Source organism: Pseudorca crassidens, chromosome 3 (assembly GCF_039906515.1).
Source record: "Pseudorca crassidens isolate mPseCra1 chromosome 3, mPseCra1.hap1, whole genome shotgun sequence".
NCBI lineage: Eukaryota > Metazoa > Chordata > Mammalia > Artiodactyla > Delphinidae > Pseudorca > Pseudorca crassidens.
The window spans coordinates 1453230-1475291 of record NC_090298.1 but is presented as its reverse complement, the minus strand read 5'-3'; the positions used below and the strand labels follow the sequence as shown (position 1 = coordinate 1475291).

At 55.2% G+C, this 22062-nt stretch overlaps 1 protein-coding gene and 1 long non-coding RNA gene across 3 annotated transcripts in view; one reads left to right on the top strand and one right to left on the bottom strand.

Moving 5' to 3' along the window:
- Positions 1–781: 781 nt before the first annotated feature.
- Positions 782–20105, bottom strand: LOC137221105 (uncharacterized). The gene is made up of 4 exons (XR_010941868.1): positions 20020–20105; positions 3635–3790; positions 2993–3132; positions 782–2214 (listed from the first exon to the last, which is right to left on the bottom strand). It is a non-coding gene; the product is annotated as an uncharacterized lncRNA (long non-coding RNA).
- The window catches only part of LPCAT1 (lysophosphatidylcholine acyltransferase 1), a 39939-nt gene continuing 37342 nt past the window's right edge, over positions 19466–22062 (top strand). Inside the window, exon 1 of one of the 2 annotated variants that reach the window (XM_067730327.1) lies at positions 19466–19680. In XM_067730327.1, coding sequence (XP_067586428.1) covers positions 19546–19680 — 135 coding nt within the window. In that variant the 5' untranslated portion in view covers positions 19466–19545. The remainder of the gene's footprint in view (positions 19681–22062) is intronic. The other variant, XM_067730326.1, reaches the window with a different exon arrangement.

Sequence of the window (22062 nt, the reverse complement as noted above, 5' to 3'; positions counted from 1 at the left end):
TCCGGCTCTGCCTTGTTCCCACCGCCAGCAGCCGGGGCTGCACCTCCTTCTCGGCTACTAGTCGACAGCTCAGGGCTCCACACGGGACTCTGTGGACTCCTCTTACCACCTGCCCCTGGCTGGACACTCCAGTTCTCACAATTCCACAAGAAAGCGTCTTCTCAGCTGTGGGGCTTCTCTGGGATGTGTCCCGAGGGCCGTCGTTCCTGGGCCACAGGGCGTGTGCTTCTTCACCGACTGGGTGTTTGCGCACTGGTTCCCAGGCGGCCGCGCTCGCCTCGCGCCCCAGGTCCTGGCCGGTCCCCAGCACCACCTTGCCAGCCCCTCTCATGCCGCATCTCCTCGTGTGCGTCTCCCGGGGGTCTGCAGGCTCAAGCGCCTTCTCGTCTCTTCCCGCCCCGCGGGCTTCCTCTCTTGGGCACTGCCTGTGCATAAGCGTTCCCCATTTGGGGTCATTTTGCTTTCTTAGAGCCGTGTAGAATTTCTTTACTTCATCAAACGATGCTGGTCCTTTTCCCGTGATGCTCATTGTAACTATTTTCTGGCTGAGTTGTGGCTTTTATCTTCAGCTGGTTTACAGTGAGACTCTTACAATGTTAGGAAACGTGCTGGTGTCTCTTTGGCTTGTGATTTTTGTGGACTCGTTAGGAAATCCTTCCCTATCCCAAAGTCATAAAGATAATCTCCATTTTTTGTTGTTTGTTTGTTTTGTTTTTTTTTTTTGGTACGCGGGCCTCTCACTGCTGTGGCCTCTCCCGTTGCGGAGCATAGGCTCCGGACGCGCAGGCTCAGCGGCCATGGCTCACGGGCCCAGCCGCTCTGCAGCACGTGGGATCCTCCCGGACCGGGGCACGAACCCGTGTCCTCTGCATCGGCAGGCGGACTCTCAACCACTGCGCCACCAGGGAAGCCCAATAATCTCCAATTTTTTTAACTTTAAGGTTACACTTTGCACAATTAGCCACTCATTCACTTGTGGGTTATTTTTTTAATGTGGTAAAATAAACATAAAATAATATTCACCATTTTAACCATCTTCAAGTGTATGTTTCAGTGGCATTCGGTGCATTCTCAACGCTATGCTACCACCACAGGCTCTTTCTTCACCCCGGACTCATTTGTTTTCTAAACCGTTTATTCAACAGACGTTATGGAGGCTGTCAGGAGGGCCGGCAAGACGCTGGGACAGCCAGTGAAGGAGTTAACAGGCCTCCCCCTGTCCTCGGCGGCCGGCCCTCGGGGACGCGTCAGCGGTGAGAAGCGGGGACTCCCCGGCTTTTGCCCGAGGGCCGAGATTTGTCCCCTCTGACCTGTGAGGTGACGCGTGGGGCCATCACCCCGGCCACGCAGGGCGGCCCGCTTGCGGACCGGACGCCGCTGCATCTCAAGGAGCTGCCCCCAGAGAAGAGCTGCTGAGAGCACCTGGTGGCACAAACCGGCTCCCGGACGCCGCTGATGAGGGCTGTCTGTGGGCAGATGACGCTCCTTCCGTGCAGGTTCCAGATCTTCTGGAGCAGAGATGAGAGCCAGATGAGCTGGTGAGAGGGGCCCCAGCCCTAAAGGGCTCATCCTGGAGGGAGGCAGGCGGCTGCTCTGTTCTGTTCTGTTCAGAGAGCAGCTTTCACGGTGTGGTCGGCGTCCTGGCCCGGGGTCGGGCAGCAGGAGGGGCGGCTCCGAGAACAGCCCAGCCCTGGGGTGCCAGGAGGTGTGGGGCGGGGGGACCCGGGATGCCCCCGGCACCTTCTTCATGTGCAGCCGGCAGGGCCACGGCGCGGCCACGGCTCCCCCGGGTTTGCCGACGGCACGGGCTCCTCGGCACAGGCCTCGGCCACATGTCCGGTGGGTAGAGGGAGGGTCGGCCTGCAGTGAGGCCGCCGGCTCGGGACGCGCCCTGAACAGAGGCACAGGGTCGGGGGATGGCTCAGGACCAGCTCGGGGTGCGGACAAGAGGCCCCGGCCGGGTCAGCCCCCTAGTCCGCAGCCAGGCTGGTCCTGACTGTGTCACTCCAGCCGCCCAAGGCGTCGCCGATTTTCACTCGCCTTCTCCTGAGCGGCGAGTTCCACCGGACCTTGGTAACAGAGCCATCGGGGAGCCGTCCCCAGAGCAAGGCAGGCCACTGGGGTGCCCTTCACATGACGGCACTCAGGACTGGGGAGGAAGGCGGCTGTTCCGTGTCTCACGGGGTCTGGAGCTTACACAACTGCAGGTGCTTTCTTTAAGGAGAAAGGTGTACAATTACAGTAATAGATCAGGACGGCACTGAACACCTGTGTGCAGTGAGAACAGACGAGGCCACACAGCACAAACATTCTAAAGCTGCAGGACAAGGTCAGATGCGGGAGGAGTGCCCTCCCCGGGGCCGCGCCCTCTCCGCTCCCCAGCTGGTCCACACCTTGGACACAGGGAGTGCCGAGCCCAGCCCAGCCAGGCCACGCTTACTGACAGCTTAGGGAAGTTTCCTTCCGCTTTGCCCTGCGGAAGGGCTGCCCTTCTGAGGCAGGAAGGGGGCAGGGCACAGCCTTTAAAAGCACGACATAGCCCGAGGACACGACAGAAGCTGGTTGGAACAACCAGACGGCTGACAAGCAGAGCTCCGCTAGACCCCGAGCCCAGTATCCGCTCATTGTAACACATCAGCTACGTGACTCACCCACAGGAGCCAGGAGAGTTCTGAGGGTGACCACGGAAGGCCCAAAGCGGGCGACGCCCAACTCCCAGACACTTCCCAGCCCTCCAGCCCTCCTACTCACCAGCCTGTGACATTACCCAGCCCCATAAAGGCCGACAACCCCGCACCCTGGCTCTCTCGGTTTCTTGCTTCTCTCACTTCCGTCTATGGAGTGTGTTTCTCCCTGAATAAACCTTCTTCCTCTACCACGGCTCGCTCTTGAATTCCTTCCTGTGCGAAGCCAAGATCCGCACTCGGCAGCCGTGCCCGGGACTCGGATGGGACCCGGGAGGTGACCATCTTCCCACACCTCACTCTCTTACCTGCAACACTTTGACCTCAGCTGTGCCAACTTCTCACCCCGCCTCAGCCTCCGGGCTCGGCCAGGTCCTGGGTGCCCCAGGGGTACCCTGCTTCACTCTTCCACCTCGAGGGTCACAGAGGTCCACGTGGGCCATGGGGCCTGGGGGGTGGGGAGGTCATGTGGAAGCCAGGACCTCGCCCAGGGGAGGGGCACCCCCTAGGCCTTGCCCCACATCCCAGAGAACGCTCTGGAAGGGTCAGGAAAGAGGGGCCCTGAGGGTGACTGGGCCGGGGGGTTGTGGGTGAGGACACGGGCATCACTCCCTGGCCAATGGGGAGAAGCACCTCCCGGGGATGCTGTGGTAGTGGGGTGGGCACCTGGCAGGGGCCAGGCCCCGCGGCTTCCTGGCAGAAAGAGGAAGGAAGAGGGTTTGCTTCTCTGACTTGGGCACTTTCTCACTGCGTGCACGGTTAGAGCAGAGGCACCGGGCTCCGGCGCTGCAATTGTCTTAGTTGTCACCTGGGCCCCCTTGCTGTCCCCTCACCGTGCTCTGTGGCTCACTCCCCTCTGCTCGTGGGGGACCTCGGGGCCCCCACGAGTGCTGTCACTTCCTTCCTCTCACCTCGATCCCCTCAAACCCAGCCCCCAAGGGAGTGCCCACCTGGTCCAGTGCTGGGGGGTGACCCCACTGCCCCTCAGTCTCCCCCTCCTTCTTCCTCTCCAGGGCTGCGTCTCCTCTACGGACACCGCCGTCCACTCTGCCTCGCTCCATCTGTGTCCTGGAGCCGCGCCAGACATCTGGGCATCCCTTCCACGCCTGGAGGAGAGAAAAGAAATTGGCTTTGAGGATCTGAAAGAAACCACTGCCAAAGTAAACCTTAGTGTCCCCCACGGTGACAAACACCACGGTTGGTTACCCAGACAACCGAGATTCGAACGGAAACGTGTGGGTCCCAAAGACGCCGTGCGGTGGTCCACAGTCAACCAAGGAAGAGCTTGCAACAGCAAATGGTAACATGTCCACAGATTTTATTTTCTACTGAATCTCCTATTACTAGAAACTTTCTTTACTACTGGGCTAAAGAAAAAATTTTCTTTAAGGATTAAGATAGAAAGATTTAAGTTGGAGCCTAAGAACCTTGTTACATACAGCTTGGGGGATTGACAAAAAAAGAAGAGGGAAATGGCAAGGATGTTACGAGGGTAAATCTGCAAGTCTGTCCTGCCTGCAGATGTTACTGAGAGCTTTATATCTCAAGGTAGAATACGCTTCCAAGGAAAGAAATCATTTCTGGAAAAAGGACCTTTTGAAAAATGTTTTATTTATTTATTTTTTTTGCATTACGCAGGCCTCTCACTGTTGTGGCCTCTCGTGTTGCAGAGCACAGGCTCCGGACGCGCAGGCTCAGGGGCCATGGCTCACGGGCCCAGCCGCTCCGCGGCATATGGGATCTTCCCGGACCGGGGCACGAACCTGCGTCCCCTGCATCGGCAGGCGGACCCTCAACCACTGCGCCACCAGGGAAGCCCCTGAAAAATGTTTGACTGGTTCACATTCTCACAGTGTGTCTTTACATTTGGACTTTGGATAAACTAGAGGAGTGGCTGTGTAACGTACCTGTGTCCCCAGGGATCCCAGCACAGGCGTCACCTGACAAGGGACTCCACCTCCGAAGCCCTGGGGGCGGGTCTGTCCTCTGCTCTCCAAGCCCTAACCCTGAAAACTTAATTGCTTAGACAGCAGGCCCAGACACCTGGGAATTCACTGGAATTCAAATTCACTGGGCATTCTTTTTGTTTGCTTGTTTTGTTTTGGTTTTTTAAGTTGATATGTTGTATTTTCACTTTTATTCAGTTCAAGGAATTTTTTTTTTTTTTTTTTTTTGGCCACACGGCATGCGGGATCTAGTTCCCCAACCAGGGATCAAACTCGCTCCCCCTGCAGTGGAAGTCTTGGAACTGACTTCCAAGTGGAAGCCTGGAGTCTTAACCACTGGACCGCCAGGGAAGTCCCTGGGCACCCTTTTTGGGTGTGGGGAGACCCATCCCATCGCCCAGTGTGGGACCTGCAAGGAGCTGCCTTTTCACACTTCACGCCTGTGAAGTACGACCGTGGCTGCAGACATGCCTGGGGTAGCAGACGCAAGGGCTGCACGGGGTCCCTGTGTTTTTACCCGTGTTTGCTTCATAGGTGGGTCTTGTCACCATCACACCTGTCGGGATCCTACAGGAATTCTTCATGATCGCTTAGCCACGTGGGACGTACGTCCTTTACCCCAGGTTGTGCTGTGCAGCTGCGATGCCCTCCCCCACCTCTGAAGAGGCACTGGACGCCAGGAACGAGGAAGTGGCCCTAAACCGTTTGGTTGAAGTCACTTCATGAATCATAATGATGGGTTGGAACAATAAGCCGCATTGTGAGCGCTGCACGAGTTCACCTCAAACATCCTGTGCTGCTGTACGCAGCCTTTGCCCGGATTCCTTTTTAAAAAGGGAAGACAGAAGACCTGACTGCCCGCCCACGTGTGATTCAATGTCCGTTTGTCTCGGGTGGTTTCATATGCGGGAGGTGGGTCCCTCCGGTCGTATTGGGGGCTCCAGACCCCACCTACCCTCGCCCCCCAGCCCCTCCCCCAGCTCACTCCCCCGGGGACAGGACAGGCACGAGGCTGGACCATTTACTTAGTGATTACCTCCGTAACCCTCCTGACAACCATCAAAGAGGCAACAAGATCTGGACGCAGCCAGTCCCATGGACTCCAGTGAGAAAGGGGGGGAATTAGAATCCAGGCTTAGAGGCGGCCGCCTTCAGCCCCTGTCGACTTCAGCTTCTCACAGAAGCACAGCATGCCTGTGAGAGTCAAACTTGTGAGCTAACGGTTTAAAATAAAAGCGCACATCACATTTAGAGACAGGAAACAGCCTGCAATTGAAAGTAATAATAATAATTTGAAAAACATAAAAAGACGACAGCGCATTGGCGCAATTTGTTCCTGAGAGGCTGTGGTGTGGACAGAGGCCCACGGTCACGAACACTGAGCGGCACCTGAGCCAACGCGGGCCACGATGTTCCACCTCGCGGAAGAGGAGGTCCGTGCGGTTGGCACGGTGAGCGAGGAGCAGCAGGACTGCAGGTTTAGGTGCGGAAGCGGCTCACGCGTTTCATGCCGGCGCTGACAGCGATCGTTCACTAAGAACGTCCTGCGAGCCCACCTTTGCTAAGGTTGGACATGAAGACGCTGTTTGCAGGGACCCTTGAGACACGCCGTCCCACTGACCCCCTTAACTTGTCCAAGGTTCCCCTCACGGCAAAGGGCCACCCCGAGCCCCAACTCTCGGGCAGCCCCTGGGGGGCAGCCTTTGTTCCGGTGCCCTTGGTCAGAGAGCATGTTCATGTGTCTAAGTCATGTCACCGTGCACACGTGCTGGGGATGTATGTCCAGAGAAATGCGTGTGTGTTACACAGGAACAAACCCAAACTGTGAAAATGAAGAATACCGGGCACATGGTCAGAGTAGGACCCACGAAGCTGCATGTGAATGTGGAGGAAGTCCTCTGCTCAAAGAGAAGGTGGGGAGATGCCCACGTCGAAACACACCACCTCTCCTGTAAGAATTGGGGCTCTCTGCTAAACACACGAAGTTGGCACTGCTTTTCCCCAGTAATCTAGTCAGTAGCAAAAATCACATCCAACTGGGCTTCCCTGGTGGTGCAGTGGTTGAGAGTCCGCCTGCCGATGCAGGGGACGCGGGTTCGTGCCCCGGTCTGGGAGGATCCCGCGTGCCGCGGAGCGGCTGGGCCCGTGAGCCATGGCCGCTGAGCCTGCGCGTCCGGAGCCTGTGCTCCGCAACGGGAGAGGCCACAACAGTGAGAGGCCTGCGTACCGCAAGGAAACAAAAACAAACAAACAAAAAAATCACATCCAACTCTCCACAAAACCCCGTTTGCCGTCCAGGACCCAACTCTCAGAGAACTAGAACTGATTCCCTAACCTTCATGAAGCAGTTGACGCCTTGTGTTTTCCCAACCGCACCAAAACAAACTCTACCAAGAACTCAGGGATGTGCTCCTGTCCACCCCAAATTCCCGCTTCTCTGTGAAAAGAGCACTGACTGGCGGACGAGCACTGATGAAGACCGTGGGGGCTTCAGAGCACAGGCCACGCCAGGCGCCCTTCCACGCCCTTCCAGGCACCTCACATGCGCTCACTCGGGGCTTCACAAAAACCCTGCAGACAGGTTCAGCTCCATCCTTATTTTGCAGATGAGGGAGGAAAATGAGGCAGACAGAGGTGGTCCCTCCCAAGGTCACGGCAGAACCCACGCTCCTGACCCTACTCTGCTGTATTGCTGTGTCCAGAATGTAACTCCCATGACTAAAAAAGACTTGGGACTTGGGTCAACTTGTCCCAACGGTGAGATCACCATTGGTTACAAGAGGGTTTCCAGGATAACCCTTTAATTCTGAGCCCGGATGAAAGGAGAATTGCTGAGACCATGGTCAGAAAACAAGCCCGCTCCTATCAGACAAGTTTGCCCTAGCACGGGGATCGGCACAGCTGGGCGGTATGAAAGTATTTCCTTTACAGCTTGAAGGATACAACTGCAGAAGAATCGGATTCATTTTGGGTTTTCAATGCCTGTTCTAACTGGGGGGTCATTTGGGAATTCCCTGCTGGCCCCGTGGTTAGGGCTCTGTGCTTCCACTGCTGGGGGCGCAGGTTCCATCCCTGGTCAGGGAACTAAGATCCCACATGCCGCGTGGCGAGGCCAGAAAAATGGGCGTCATTCTAAAAACACACGACGACGTGAAATATATGCTGTTCAACTCGGACTAAACATGCTTTCCGGGAACCAAGGGCTGCACGCCCAGTTCTGAGCGCAGAGTCCTGACTCAGAAGCCCTTCCTCAAACCCAGGAGCTCCTTTCCACCCCTTGTCTTAAGAGATACACCCTCCTTATTGAGTCTCTAAATCAAGTGGCTTATGAAAGCCCTACGCTCCAATACAAGTTCCCGGCCTTATCAATTTAAGTGCTGAAACTAGGCACAGGGCTCCTGGTATGACCGACACCCCGAGGTCAAGGAGCCGGATCAGGTGATTCCCTGCAGCCTCTGTTCTCGGAGACCACGTGCCCCTGCTCAGGACGACGCCCCTGTTTGCTGAAGCAAGAACCACTTGTACAAAGTGAGCCCCAGGGCTGCCGCAGCCGGGGCGCCAGTGCACTGGGAGGACGTGAAGAGGACAGGTGTGCAGGTGTGTGAACAGGTGCAGGTGTGCTTGCAGGCACAGGCTGTGAGCAGCACAGCCCGGGGTGCCCATGCCTCCACGGCCCAACCCACCCACACCTGCCATACTTGCTCACTTCCAGGTGTGAGGGAGGGATGTCACACCACCCGTCTATGTAAGAGGTCTCGCCGGAGATCTGGTGCCCAGCCCGCATGTCCCCAAGAGAGGACTACAGGGAGGGAGGGGCAGGCCACGCCCCCCCACTCCTGGCCCCACGTGCTGCAGACACCTGGGGCCTGGAGTGGATGAGGTTCTCAGCTCCTCACTCACTACTTTCCTCCTGGACCTCTTTCCAGACTTTCCCAAATGCCCTCTCCTCCTTGGAGACCTCCGTGACCTTCCAGTAGGAGTTACTGCTCCCTTCCTCAAGCTTCTGGGCCTTTCCAGCCCCTCTTTTCCCCCAGGCACCTGCTGGGCCCACCTGGGCAGGTGTTATCCCCCAGCTCGGGGCAAACCCACATCCTTGCCCCAACCTCCCGGCCAGAGCTTGGGATGTACTAAGGGTTAGTCAATCATGAATATGAAGATTTAAGCCACTACACCCATCTAGAAGAAACTTTTTGCTTCTCTAAATGAGTCTATTTTCTCTCTCTCTCTCTCTCTCTCTCTCTCTCTCTCTCCCTCTCTTTTTCAAACAATAATGTGATACAACCAAAATGTCTCAGGAGCCTAGAGCGAAGGTGGCATCTTTGAGAAACATCTCCTGAATCCCTACGACGTTCTAGGGCTTTGAGGCGAATAAAAAGGTTCGGGAGATGTCAGACCACCCAGGGCAGGAGGCCCTCCTGATGGGAGAGCAGGGTGGGCTTTGGGGAGTGAAGTGGTGTGGGAAGGGGTGGAGAGGGGCCAGGCCAAAATGTCCTGTAGAAATTGGGATGAGAACCAACAAGTGGATTGAAGAGGAAGCGGGAGATAGGCGTATTCAGAGGGGTTTCAAGGGGCCTCCTAAGTCTATTTCAGTGCACAAAGATCAATACCTAAGTCTACTTTGTCGATACAAAAGATCAAAAACATACCTCCCTGGGCTTTGCTTAGGTTTTGTGGGGATTTTTGTTTGTTTTGTTTTGTTTGTTTTGGTTTTGCTTGGGCTTTTTCAGTCCAAGCATCCCTAGTGGCCTATAGATTCGTTAGGATTAAGTTTGCTTGCAAGCAACAGAAAAATCCGAAACAATAACCACTTAAAGATAGAAGCGTACTTCTCACAACCACGAAGGCCAGCGGTAGCTACCCAGGGCTGGGAGCATCCTCCACATGGTCCGGGACTTGGGTTCCTTCTCTCCGATTGGTCTGCTAGGATGCCTTCCACTCCCAAAGTTGTTTCATGGCTCAAGATGGATGCTGCAGCTCCAGCCATTACATTCCCCTTCCAGCCAGCAGAAAGGCACCCTTGCTTAAGGGCACTTCCCAGAAGTTCCACAAATCTTGTGCTTTTGCCCCATCTGCTGCTGGAACGTAGTCATATGACCACAACTAACTGGCAGGTAGGTTAGGAAACGCAGTCTTTATCCTGGGTGGCCGTGCTTCCCTGTGAAACGTGCGTATTCCATCACGAAGGAGGTGCGGATGGGTGTGGCCTGACCCCTACCCCCCTCCTCACCGTGAACGCCCTCCTTCAGGAATATGCCCTTCTTCCGAAAAGTGAGGTCTCCGTTTGCAACTTTGTAAAACTAATTCGACACAGTATTTCTCAATGCCAACTGGAAACAATTACTGTAAGCAATTTTTTTCATAAAAGATCACTCCTTTGAGAATATATTTTCATATTTGTGCTTTCTTTTGACATTTCGGGAAGCAAAATTACATGCAAACATTTGTTCTGCAAACCCAATGTGTGAAGAAGCTGTGCCTCTGAGTTCCAAAATCTGTTTAGTTTGCACAGAGCCCCACGGAAGAGCATCATCTTAGCTCATGTTCCACTCCAAGGATCGTCTTCTTAATGCCACAGAAAATGGAACGCTGCTAAGGGGACACCGCTAAGAGAGGGGCCGTGGGATGACGAGACTTTAAACCCCTGCGGCCCCTTACAGCTGCATCTCTGTGTAAGTGGCTTCAGATCACCAGCGTTACCCCACATGAGTTGTAAGTGCTTACCTGAATATTAAATGACAGTCAAAAATTACACATAAGGGGGCTTCCCTGGTGGCGCAGTGGTTGGGGGTCCGCCTGCCAATGCAGGGGACACGGGTTCGTGCCCCAGTCCGGGAGGATCCCACATGCCGCGGAGCGGCTGGGCCCGTGAGCCATGGCCGCTGAGCCTGCGCGTCCGGAGCCTGTGCTCCGCAACGGGAGAGGCCACAACAGTGAGAGGCCCGCGTAACGCAAAAAAAAAATTACACATAAAATATAGAAAAATGTCAAGTATCTGGATCCTTACTTGATGTCCAATGTCCGTAACTTTGAGGAAAATGGTTTTGTCTGGAATTCAAGTGTTATAAAAATAGGGCCTCTCTCTGGAAGGCCACCTGCAGAAATGGATGACCACAGGGCAAGTCCATCCTGACACGTGAGCTGAAGGAACGACGCCTGGAAACACAGCCGCGGCCTTCGCTGGTCCTGGCTTAGATCTTGACCTCAGTCTCTGCATCTCCATTTTCCTATCTATAAAATGGTCCTACTTGGCCCGAGTGTGAGGGGAAGGGGGAGGGGAGGGAGGGAAAAAGCGGTCGGGAGAGAAGGGGGAGACTGGGGAAGGTGCTGACGGGGGTGGACGAGGTCAGGGGAGCCGCCAGCCAGGGGAGAGTGGACAGAGACTCCAGGGGCGTCTGGGAGCCCCGGCAGTAAGGTGGACGAGGGGCGTGGCCGGCAGTGAGATGCCCAGGAGCGTCCAGATGCCGACGGACCAGGGCCCAGCAGTGTGGGCCCCAGGACCGGCCGTGGGAGGGTGGGGAGCCCGGGGTGGCAGCGGGTCCGGGCGGCCGGGGGTGTGGCTGCGCCAGCCCTCAGAGAGGACGGACACCTCGGGCCCCTCTGCTGTCCTGCCACCTCCAGAGGGTTCTGGGCCCTCCCCGGTGCCAGAGAGCAGCCCGTGCTGAGGGCACCAAACCAACACAAGCAAGACAGTGACACTGCCCAGGCCACCAGCACCCGGGCAGCCCGGCTCCAGCCACGGCCACGGGTGGAGCTGGACGCCGGCAACGAGACTTGCGCGGGCACATCCTCGCCTCTGCCAGGTCTGAGGAGGGGGAAGGGCTCTGAAATCCTCCAACAAGAGGCCAGACCTCCCCTGTGTGTGCTGGTGGCTCAGCCCATGCTCGCGGAGACGCAGGCGTGAGCTCCATCCAGAGGACACCGACACAGCCAGGCTTTCTTTAAGGGACCACGTAACGTAAACTCCTGAGCGTGCAAAAGCAATATTGTCTTTGTGCTTCCATGCTGGACTGTGCACCTTGAATCTAAATTGAGTACAGAGAAGATGGCGCTCTTCACTGTGTACTAGACAAACGCTGCGTAATAACGCTCAGCTGGCTGACGTCCATTAACATTATATTTTGATAGGTTGAAGTCCCCAGATAGGTAATATTTTCTTTCTTTTTTTTCCCTCCAAATTGCATCAGTGTTGGGTTGAATAAGAAAGCACGACGGGGGATACTTCACGGCCTTAGAAACGCGCTCACACACACGGTCCCCTTCTGCCCACGTCGACACCCGTCCCCTGCCCTGTGGAGGGCCCCGGGGGAAGGATTCAGGCCCTGCAGCCCCGTCCCCATGGCTCACGGGCGGCACGGGGACCCTCCCCACCTGGAACCCTCCGAGGACTGCACGGGCAGCGGGTGCCTGGAGCAGAAGAATCCTCAGCGCACTGGGCGCTGGGGTATTTTGTGGGTATTTTGTGGCCAAGTGCGTACGGGAAACTCTCCCAAGGGACCAGCAAGGTAACGCAACAAGGAGAGCGGCGGGCGCGCAGTGAGACGAGGCCCCGGTGCAAGTGGGGCCACGAGGCCCACGGAAGAACTTGCTCCAGGGCCGGTGCAGCTCGTGATGTCCTGAGCCATCCTTTGCAGACGCCACCAGGTTGCTTCTGGACGCGGCGTTCTGGCTGAGCTGCTTCCACCGAGGTGATAGCCCCCAGCCCACGGGAAGAGGGAGCCCTGAGCCCTGGCCTCTGTGGGGTGGTGGAGGGGACAGAGGCTGTATTTTATCTTTAGATCTATTCACGGATTTTGCCAAGACTGCCCAAGATTAGCTGGCCATAATAGGCTGGATCATGCTCCCCAAAAAAGATGTGCTTAAGTCCCGACCCCTGGTACCTGTGGAAAGAGCGTGACCTTATTTGGAAACAGTGTCTTTGCAGATGTGATTGAAGTAAGACCTCCAGGTGAGACCCTGCTGGACTTAGAGCAGGCCTTCCACCCAATGACCGGTGTCCTCCTAATAGAAAGAAGAGGGCGGCTGGAGACCCACAGACAGACACTGCCCTATAGCTATTAAAGAGACTGCATTTCAGTTAAAAGCACTCCCAGAAAGAAAACTGCACACCCAGATGGCTTCATGGGAAATTCTACCAAATATCTAAAGAAGAGATAGAGCCAGCTCCACACACACTCCTCCAGAAATTTCAAGAGAACTGAACAACTGCTTCTAAGGCTAACATCACTCTGGTTGCAAATCCAGACACGGATGTTATAGGAAAGGAAGCAGCATCCTGCGTGAATACAGATGCCAATTTTCTTTTAAAATGTTTGCAGATAGAATCCACAATGTAAACAAAGGACAGTACATCGAGCCTAGGTGGGAGAAGACAGGGATGTCCACGTCACCGCTTCTATTCGAAAGTATACTCAAGGGCTTCCCTGGTGGCGCAGTGGTTGAGAGTCCGCCTGCCGATGCAGGGGACGCGGGTTCATGCCCCGGTCTGGGAAGATCCCACATGCCGTGGAGCGGCTGGGCCCGTGAGCCATGGCCACTGGGCCTGCGCGTCCGGAGCCTGTGCTCGGCAACGGGAGAGGCCACAACAGTGAGAGACCCACGTACCGCAAAAAAAATAAAAAAGTATACTCAAGACTCCAACCAGTAAGAAACAAAAGACATCCAAATTAGAAAGGGAAGGAGTAAAACTGTCTTTATTTGCAGAGAACGTGACTTTCTATCGAGAAAATACAGATACTAGAACTTGCAAGTGAATCTAGTTAGTTCATGACATGAAATCTGTATTAGAAATAAATTGTATTCTTATATACTAGCAGTGAACAATCAAAAATGGACATTTTTCAACAAGAATTTACTGTATAGCACAGGGAACTATATTCAATATCTTGTAATAATCTATTGATCTAATGGGAAAGAATCTGAAAATATATATTATATGTACACACATAAGTGAATCACTTTGCTGTACACCTGAAACTAACACAATATTGTAAATCAACTATACTTCAATTAAAGAAAAAAATAAAAAGGGGCATTTTTAAAGTATTGTGTACAGTAGCACCAAAAATTTAAATACTTACCGATAAATCTGACAAAAGATATACAAGATCATACACTGAAAACTACAAAACGTTGCTGAGAGAAATTAAAGCAAACCTAAATAAGTTGAGAGATAAACCATGTTCATGGATCAAAAGACTCAATATTGTTAAGATGCTATTTCTCCCAAAACTGATGTACAAAAGCAACATAATCGTAATGAAAATGGCAGAAGGAATTTCCTGTGTAAATTCACAAACTGGTTCTAAGATTCACATGGAAATGGAAAGGACCTAGAATAGCTGGAACAACTCGCAAAAAGAAAAACTAAGTTTGAGGACCAATGCTGACTGATGTCAAGACACATTATAAGGCTCTAGTAATCAACACGGTGTAGAATTGGCATCAAAGTGGATAAATAGATCAACGCGCAGCATAGACAGTCCAGAAATAGAAGCACATACATGTGGTCAGTTAACTCCTGACAAAGGTACAAAGGCAATTCCGTGGTAAAAGGATGGTCTTTACAATAAATGGTCTGGAACCATGTATGCCACGGGCAAAATATTAAAAAGCCATATATATATATATATATATATATATATATATATATATATCTCACATCAAATAAAAAATGTGTTCACAATGAACTATATACCTAAATGTAAAATATGAAATTATAAAACTTCTTGAAGAAAACAGGAGAAAGTATTCATGACCCTGGCTTAAGCAAGAATATTTTTAGATATAACACTAAACGCAGGATTCACTTAAGAAATGATAGATTAAAAATAACCATGAAAGACAGAACTCAAAATAAATATAAATATGAACACGTGGGGGTTTATCCAGAAATACAAGGTTGGTTTAAAATTGGAATATCAACCCATTTAATTCAACATATTAACAGGGTAAGGAGCAAAACTATATGATAGATCTTTGACCAAACGGCAAAAACTCTCAGCAAACTGGGAATAGAAAGGCACTTCCTCAGCTTTATTCAAGGTGGCTATGAAAACCCACAGCTAAGGTCGATGCAGTATCCCTTCCCCTAAGATTGTTAACAAGGCACCACCTCTGCTCAGCATCGTGTACTGACGTCCTAACCAGTGAAATGAGAGAAAATCAGAACAATAGAAGACACACATGTTAAGGAGGAAAAAGCAAAACTACCTTTATTCACAGGTAGCATGACCATGAATAGGGAAAAGCCTAAGAAATCTACAAACATGCTATCAGAACGAAGAAATGAATTTAGCAAGGTTGAAGCATACAAAGTAAACACACAAAATTCAGTTGTACTTCTCTATATTAGCAACAAGCTTCTAGAGACTGAAATTAAAAATCAGTCCCGGGGCTTCCCTGGTGGCGCAGCGGTTAAGAATCCGCCTGCCAATGCAGGGGACACGGCTTCGAGCCCTGGTCCGGGAAGATCCCACATGCCGTGGAGCAACTAAGCCAGAGAACCACAACTACTGAGCCTGCACTCTAGAGCTCACGAGCCACAACTACTGAGCCCACGTGCCACAATTACTGAAGCCCGCGCGCCTAGAGCCCATGCTCTGCAACAAGAGGAGCCACTGCAATGAGAAGCCCAACGAAGCAGCAACGAAGACCCAACGCAGCCATAAATAAATAAATAAATAAAAACCGTCCCATCAGTCCCATTTGGGAATTCCCTGGCTGTCCAGTGGTTGGGACTCTGCGCTTTCACTGCTGGGGCACAGGTTCAATCCCTGATCCGGGAACTAAGATCCCATAAGCTGAGCAGCACAGTCAAGAGGAAGAAAAAAAAAAAAGGTCCCATTTACAGCAGCATCAAAACATAAAACAATTAGGGGCAGAATTAGAAAAACATAGGTAAGACCTGTAAGTGATAAGCAAAATCATGAAACATTGCTGAGAAAAATTAAAGAAAACCTAAATCAATGAGATATATACCATGCTCAGGGATAGATAACAATATTACTAAGATGTTGAATTTTCCAAATTAATCAGTAGATTTCACACAATCTCATTAAAACTCCCAGCAGATGTTTTTGAGATATTAACAAATTGATTCTAAAATTTCTATGGGAAGTGAAAGGATCTGGAAGAGGAACAAAGTTGGAGGACTTACATTATCTAATTTCAAGGTTTAACACAAAGCTTCAGTAATCAAGGCAGTGTGATGTTCGCACAGGGGTCGATGTACAGATAAATGAAACACTACACGGGGTCCAGAAATGGACCCCATACTCACGTCACAAAGTTGCCAAGGTAAGTCAACGGGGCAAGGATGTTCTCGTCAATGATGGTGCTGGATATCCAGAGAGAAAACAATATAAGCCTCTGTCTCCACCCTCACCACAGGGCTTCACAAACAGTAATTTCCAATGGAATCTAGACCTACAAGGCTAAAGCTAAAACTATAACACTTTTTAAATTAATTAATTAATTAATTAATTTGGCTGCATTGGGTCTTCGTTGCTGCGTGCGGGCTTTCTCTAGTTGCGGTGAGCGGGGGCTACTCTTCGTTGCAGTGCGCGGGCTTCTCATTGCGGTGGCTTCTCTTGTTGCGGAGCACGGGCTCTAGGTGCACGGGCTTCAGTAGTTGTGGCACACGGGCTTAGTTGCTCCGCGGCATGTGGTATCTTCCCGGACCGGGGCTCGAACCCGTGTCCCCTGCATTGGCAGGTGGATTCTTAACCACTGCGCCACCAGGGAAGTCTGATTAAGACAATTCTTGAAGGCCCAACCGGAATTTATCCTACTGGCGACTAAGGCACATTAATCCAAAGGTACAGATGTTAGAACAGTGTGGTACCAGCCCAGGAACGCACAAACCAATGGAATAAAATAGAGCATCCAGAAATAGCTGTATAAACACTTCTCTTCATGCCCAAAGCGAGTCCACAAGTGGAGACACAGATTGATCAACGGTGTTGAAAATATTGGGTCACTGTGTAAGAAGAAAAATCTGTAGATGGGTTAGAAACAACCGTGAAAGGCAGAACTAAAAATAAATATTAGAAGAAAATGAAAGAATGTCTCTTCCTCTCCTGTAAATAACTCTGGAATTCAAAAACTAAACAAACCAAAACTACCTCATCACCCAGGAACAGGCAGGTACCTCCCGCGCTCCGTGCATCTGGAGCGCAGGAAGTGGTTCTCTCTACATCCACCTTCACCAAACCAAGCACAGCAAGAGCGGGGAGCTGCAGGGACACAGCTGTGTCCCCAGAGCACAGCCAGCAGCTCCTGGGTCCCAGTGTCCAGGGTCCAAGAGTTCCTGGGGATTCCAGGCGACTGGCTTTAGTGGTTAAAGGACCCACCTGGTGGTTTTTTCCAAAACCAAGAAACTAAGGCCCAAAATGATTGAAAGCTTTCTTTCTCCTCTAGCAAAAGGAACTGCTTATAACTGCCTGCCCAAGATCAGCTTCTCCCAACCAAGCTTCCAGAGCCCTCTGGGACTTCCGGAACATTCCATCACACTATGAAAATTGAAGCCTAGGTGTGAATGACCAGTGCAAGCCAACAAGCTTCCCAGCCCCACTTCCGAGCCCGCAGCACCCTCCCCCAGCCCCTACCCGGCCTTCTCAGTCCGCAAAACTGACTCCCCTCCCCCCCACCCCCCGCACGGAGGTCCCTCATCCCCAGCGGGTAACTGTCCTCCTTTCCAGCTGTAGCAGACAGGGCTCCCCATCCCATCCCAGCCCGTCCTGTCCCTTCCCCTGATCCGGGATCCTTCAGGACTGAGATGGGGCCACAGTGGTGGTTTCAACCTCCCCTGTAGGGCTGGCTTTTTGCCTCCTGCCCCCAGCCCTTCCCCAAAGAGACAGTCCTGGATCCGAACCCCTCCCCTCCCCAGGCCTCCACTTCCCTCCTACTCCTCTGTCACCCAACTTTCCCCACGGCCCAGTGCAGGCTGGTCTCCACCGCTGGCTACTGCCACTGAGTGGCCATCCCAGTTCTATCCTGGTCGGTCCTCCTGGCGGGGGCGACTCCAGAGCATCACCCCTGGCTCCCCAGCCCCGCTCTCCTGGCTGTCTTCCGCCCTCCTCGGCCACTCGGGGCCCACCAGGCTTCTGCTCGTTGTCAATGAGTGGAGCATGCCTCCCTCACCCCTTTCCCCTCACACTGCCCAGCCCCCCGCACCATCCCACCAGCTCTCCCAGCCGTCAGAGCACCTGAGCACCGAACGTCCAGGAGGTCAGCAGAGGGCCAATGGCCTAGAGGCAGAGGAGACGGAGCCCACCTGTGTCCACCAGCAAACGAGGCCCATCATGACCCCCGGTGCTTTCGTGTGGTCACAGCATGGTGGCGACGGCAGGCACTGCTCCAGTTGCCTTTTACAGATGTGACAACCGAGGTTCTGAGGAGTGTTCACTCGCCCGGGTCGAGCATGAGGCTTTGAAGAAGTTTGGACCCAGCCCTGCACTTTCCCTTCTGTATTAACAATGCACGCAGGATGCCGGCGACTTCAGGGGGGACCACTGGCCTCCCTTTTGGCCCTCCTTGCCCCAACGTCTCTCTCTCTCCATCAAAACACAGAAGGGTCCTCAGCATGGCAAGGCTTCACCACGGCATCCGTGAGGGTATTGGCTGTGTTATCAGAGGGCAGATCACTCCCTGACGTGCTGCCCAGGAGAACACAGATGCCCCAGGAGCCCAGGGCTTTGGAGAAGGTCAGCCAGGCAGCCCCAGAACGATGTGGGAAGAACTGGGGCTCCTCCCCAAGGTTTCGGGAGTCCTTCCTCACCCGCCACCCACTGCCTTCTCCTGCTCTCCGTCACGTGCCTGTCGGGCCACAGGAGAGATCTGCGGAAACGTGGCTGTTCTTGATACTAAAGGTTTGCGGTGACTTTCTGAAATTTATAGACTTTGAACAGGGAGTTATTCTGCATTTGCCCTAGTTAGTACTGTGCCACAAGTTAGGGATCCCCTGTGTACCCCCTTCACCCAAAAGAGTAATCCCAAGAACTAGAGTCCTCAGGGAATGAGAAAGATTCATCACCCCCTTCTCAAACCACTGGGTCCCTGGACCCTGTGGTCTGAGTGGACCCCGTGCATCTGGGATGAGGCCTGCCCTCAGGGGCTCCTGGTGCAGCCCACAGCCAGGGCTGGCAGGACCACGGGGCAGCGCAGCGTAGCCCATCTGGGGAGGACAGGTGAGGAGGAAGAAAAGCCAAGGGAGCTGGGTCTGGGACGGGGACCCAGTGGAACCTCTCACACGTGCGCCTGGCCAGGCGCTGCTCAACAGCGCCCCTCGGGATTTGGGCAGCTGGGGCTGCCTCCCTTGGGGACTGCTCTGGGGCTCTGCACCCACAGCCCGGGGTAGCGCGTGCCCGCCCCATCTCCACGTCGCTGCACTCCTTCCGCTCCACAGGCCGCGCCCCGGCTCGGCGCCCTGAGCGGCGGAAGGGGGCAACGTGGCGGGCCGCGCCGCGCTGCGGACTCGATCTCCCCTTCTCCGGGACCAGGCCCGCCTCGTGAGTCCCTGTGGTCAGGCCACCGCGAGAGGCTCTCCGCCAGGGCCTCGGCACCCCTCGGGACCCGCGCCCAGCGGCTCCGGCAGGCACACCCGGGAGCAGCGCGCGCAGCCCCTGCCCGTCCGCGCGCGCTGGGGCGGTCTCTCCGGGCCCGCGCGGGCGGGGCGAACAAGCACGCCCCTCCCCGGTCCGCCCCGCCCACCCCGCCGGCGCCCCCCGCCCGCCCCGCCCCGCCCACGTCATGCAGCCTCCCCTCCCGCGCCTGCGCGGCCGCGCGCCTGGCCCGCTCCAGACGCCGCGCATCCTCTGCCCGCGCCCGGCGCCCCGCGCCCAGCTCAGCGCCCGGCTCCGCGACCCGCTCCTCGCCCGGCCCGGCGCCCCGCTCCCCTCGCCGCGGGCGGCGCGGCCATGAGGCTGCGGGGACGCGATCCCCGAGCCGCCCCCGCCTCCAGCGCGGGGGCCGGCGACGCGCGGCGGCTGGCGCCCCCGGGGCGGAACCCTTTCGTGCACGAGCTGCGACTCAGCGCCCTGCAGAAGGCCCAGGTGGGTGTCCGTCGTGTGCCCAGCCCGCCCCGGGCCCGGGGCCGCGCCGAGGGTCGGGGATGCGCGGCCGGAGGGGGCTGGGAAGGGGACCTTGGGCGCGGCCCAGCCCCGCGGCGCCCCGGGGCCCGCGATCGCCACACTTCCCTGCGACCCGCAGCCTGCATCCCCCGCCGTCCTCACCCCATCCCCGGTTCCCGTCACCCTGGTTCCCACCGCCAGTGCCCTGAACCTGGCTCCGCATCCCCTTTCCCCAGGTCCCCGCTCCCGGCTCCATCCCCCTCTCCTTGATCCCTGGACCCCGCAGCCCTTTGCCCTGGCCTCTGCACCCCAATGTCGTACCCGCACCCCGGTCGGTCGGCGCCGCGCGCTCTCCTGGTCCCGGCGTCCACTGCCGCCGCGTGCAGGCCCCGCGCGGTACCGGAGCGGCTCCCCCTGGATGTGACTTCGTCACTTGATGCGCTTCGTGTGGGGGGACCTCTTTGGTCACTTGAGTCAGTGCCGGCGGCAGTGGGGTGCGGGCTGTGGGCTCCCTGGAGCTGCCGGCAGGACGGTTCTGCGTCTGCGGGTTTCCACGTTGTTTCTGGGGGACTCCCTTGGGGGTTAGTCTGCGGCCAGAGTCGGTCGCGGCCAGCCTGGTGCAGCCTGGGGTACAGCGCGCAGGCAGCCTGCTTCTGGCTCGTTTTATCTGCGGGGTGGTCTGGTCCTGGCTGAGGGATGGCGGCTGCAGGAGGCAGGGCGGCCCCTACACTTGTCCCCTGCCTTCACGTGGCTCCCGACCTGGAGGGGTACTTCTCTGACCTGCTGGGATCTCTGAGCTGACCGTGAGCTGTGTCCGCATTTCTGGAGGATTGCTCACAGGAGGGCCTTTCTTTGACTCCAAAACTATGCATAGAAGCAGGGAAGTTTCAGGTCTTCAGGGGTTGTCTAGCCGGTGGGGCGTACACCTCCAGCAACACTTTCTGTGGGAAGATCGGAGTTTTTTAAATGTGTAAAGTAACTCATCTGAAATCATATTAAAGTGAAAAGTTCTTGAAGTCAGTCTAAAACTATCATTTCCCCAGATGCCTGCCTCTTCTCTAACAGCCCCCTTGGTGGGTCCGATGGTTGCCAGTGGGGAGCAGAAACGGGCAGAAGACTGGTGGGGGGCGGAGAACGGAGAGTGGCAGCCCCCCTGGAGATACGAAAGGACAGGGCCGTCCCACCCCGCCCGCCATGTGGTCCCCGGTGCCTCCCCCCTCGTCCTCATTGGCTCACACGCCCCCTTGTCTCCCCCAGGTGGGGCTCACAGTGGCTTCCTCTGAGCTCCTGAGTGAGCCCCCGTCACTGTCACACCCCCGCCCCCTGCTTCCAGGGTCTTCCTCCCGCTGCTTAGAGCCCTCGGGAGGGGGCTCCCTGGGATGGAGCCCTGAAGCCTTCGGGCGGTTTCCGGCGCCCCCCAGGCCTGTCACCCTTGCTCCTGCTGCTGCAGAGCTGGCCCCTTTCCGCTCCTAACCCCTCTCTCCCGGCCCCTCTGCTCCTCCCTCAGGTCTGGGGTGAACTGTCTCCACCAGCAGGAAGCCCCCTGCGCCCTGGAGGGCCTCCTCCGTGTCCCTGTCACACTGGCAGCCCCCGTTGCTGCGGGCGCACGGGGCGGGGGGTCAGGTCTGTCCTGCCCGGGACCGTGCTCACTGCCCCAGGGGATGGAGGAGCCGCACGCAGAGCCAGCTGGCTGTTGAGGGAATGAACGGGCGAAGGGACAGATGTCAGAGCAGAGTCTGAAACCCTGACCCCCTTCAGGTGGGGGCCACAGGGTTGGGAATTGGAGGATCCCAGCTGTGGGCTGTTGTCTCAGCATCTGGATGAGTTCAGAAGAAGAATAGGTGTGTGGGAAAAAAAGAACAGGTGGGTGGCATGTTTTCACCTGCCTCCAAGGGAGGGATACTTTGTTTGTACCTTGTTGCAGTGTTTCAGAGGCCGGGTCAGAATAATCTTGGTGTATTTGTAACAAAGCCCTGTTTCTGCCCAGGGGTCTGAGGCCCCAGGTGTAGTCTGTACTCTCCAGTTTCCAAGTCCAGCTCTGCAGAGGCATTTCGCTTTTTACCAGCAATGTTCTGCAAAACTCTGCCCCTTTACCATACTTTGTTATGGTAAAGTTTGAGCAGAGTGGCCTTGGCCTATGCAAGCAAAGAAAGCCCACCTCCCGAAGTCAGTACATAAAGGGATCCTGCAGTGTCCGAGACAGCCGGGGGCCGCTCAGAGCTCACCTGCATTCTGAGTTGAGACAGAACAGTAAGCGTGCCTATATTTACCTGCTGGCCTTTGCTGTAGGGGAGGCGCTGCTGCGTGCCTGGGGATTAATGCCCAGTTGGCCCATCTGTCATTTAACTGCAGCTTTAGTGAGGA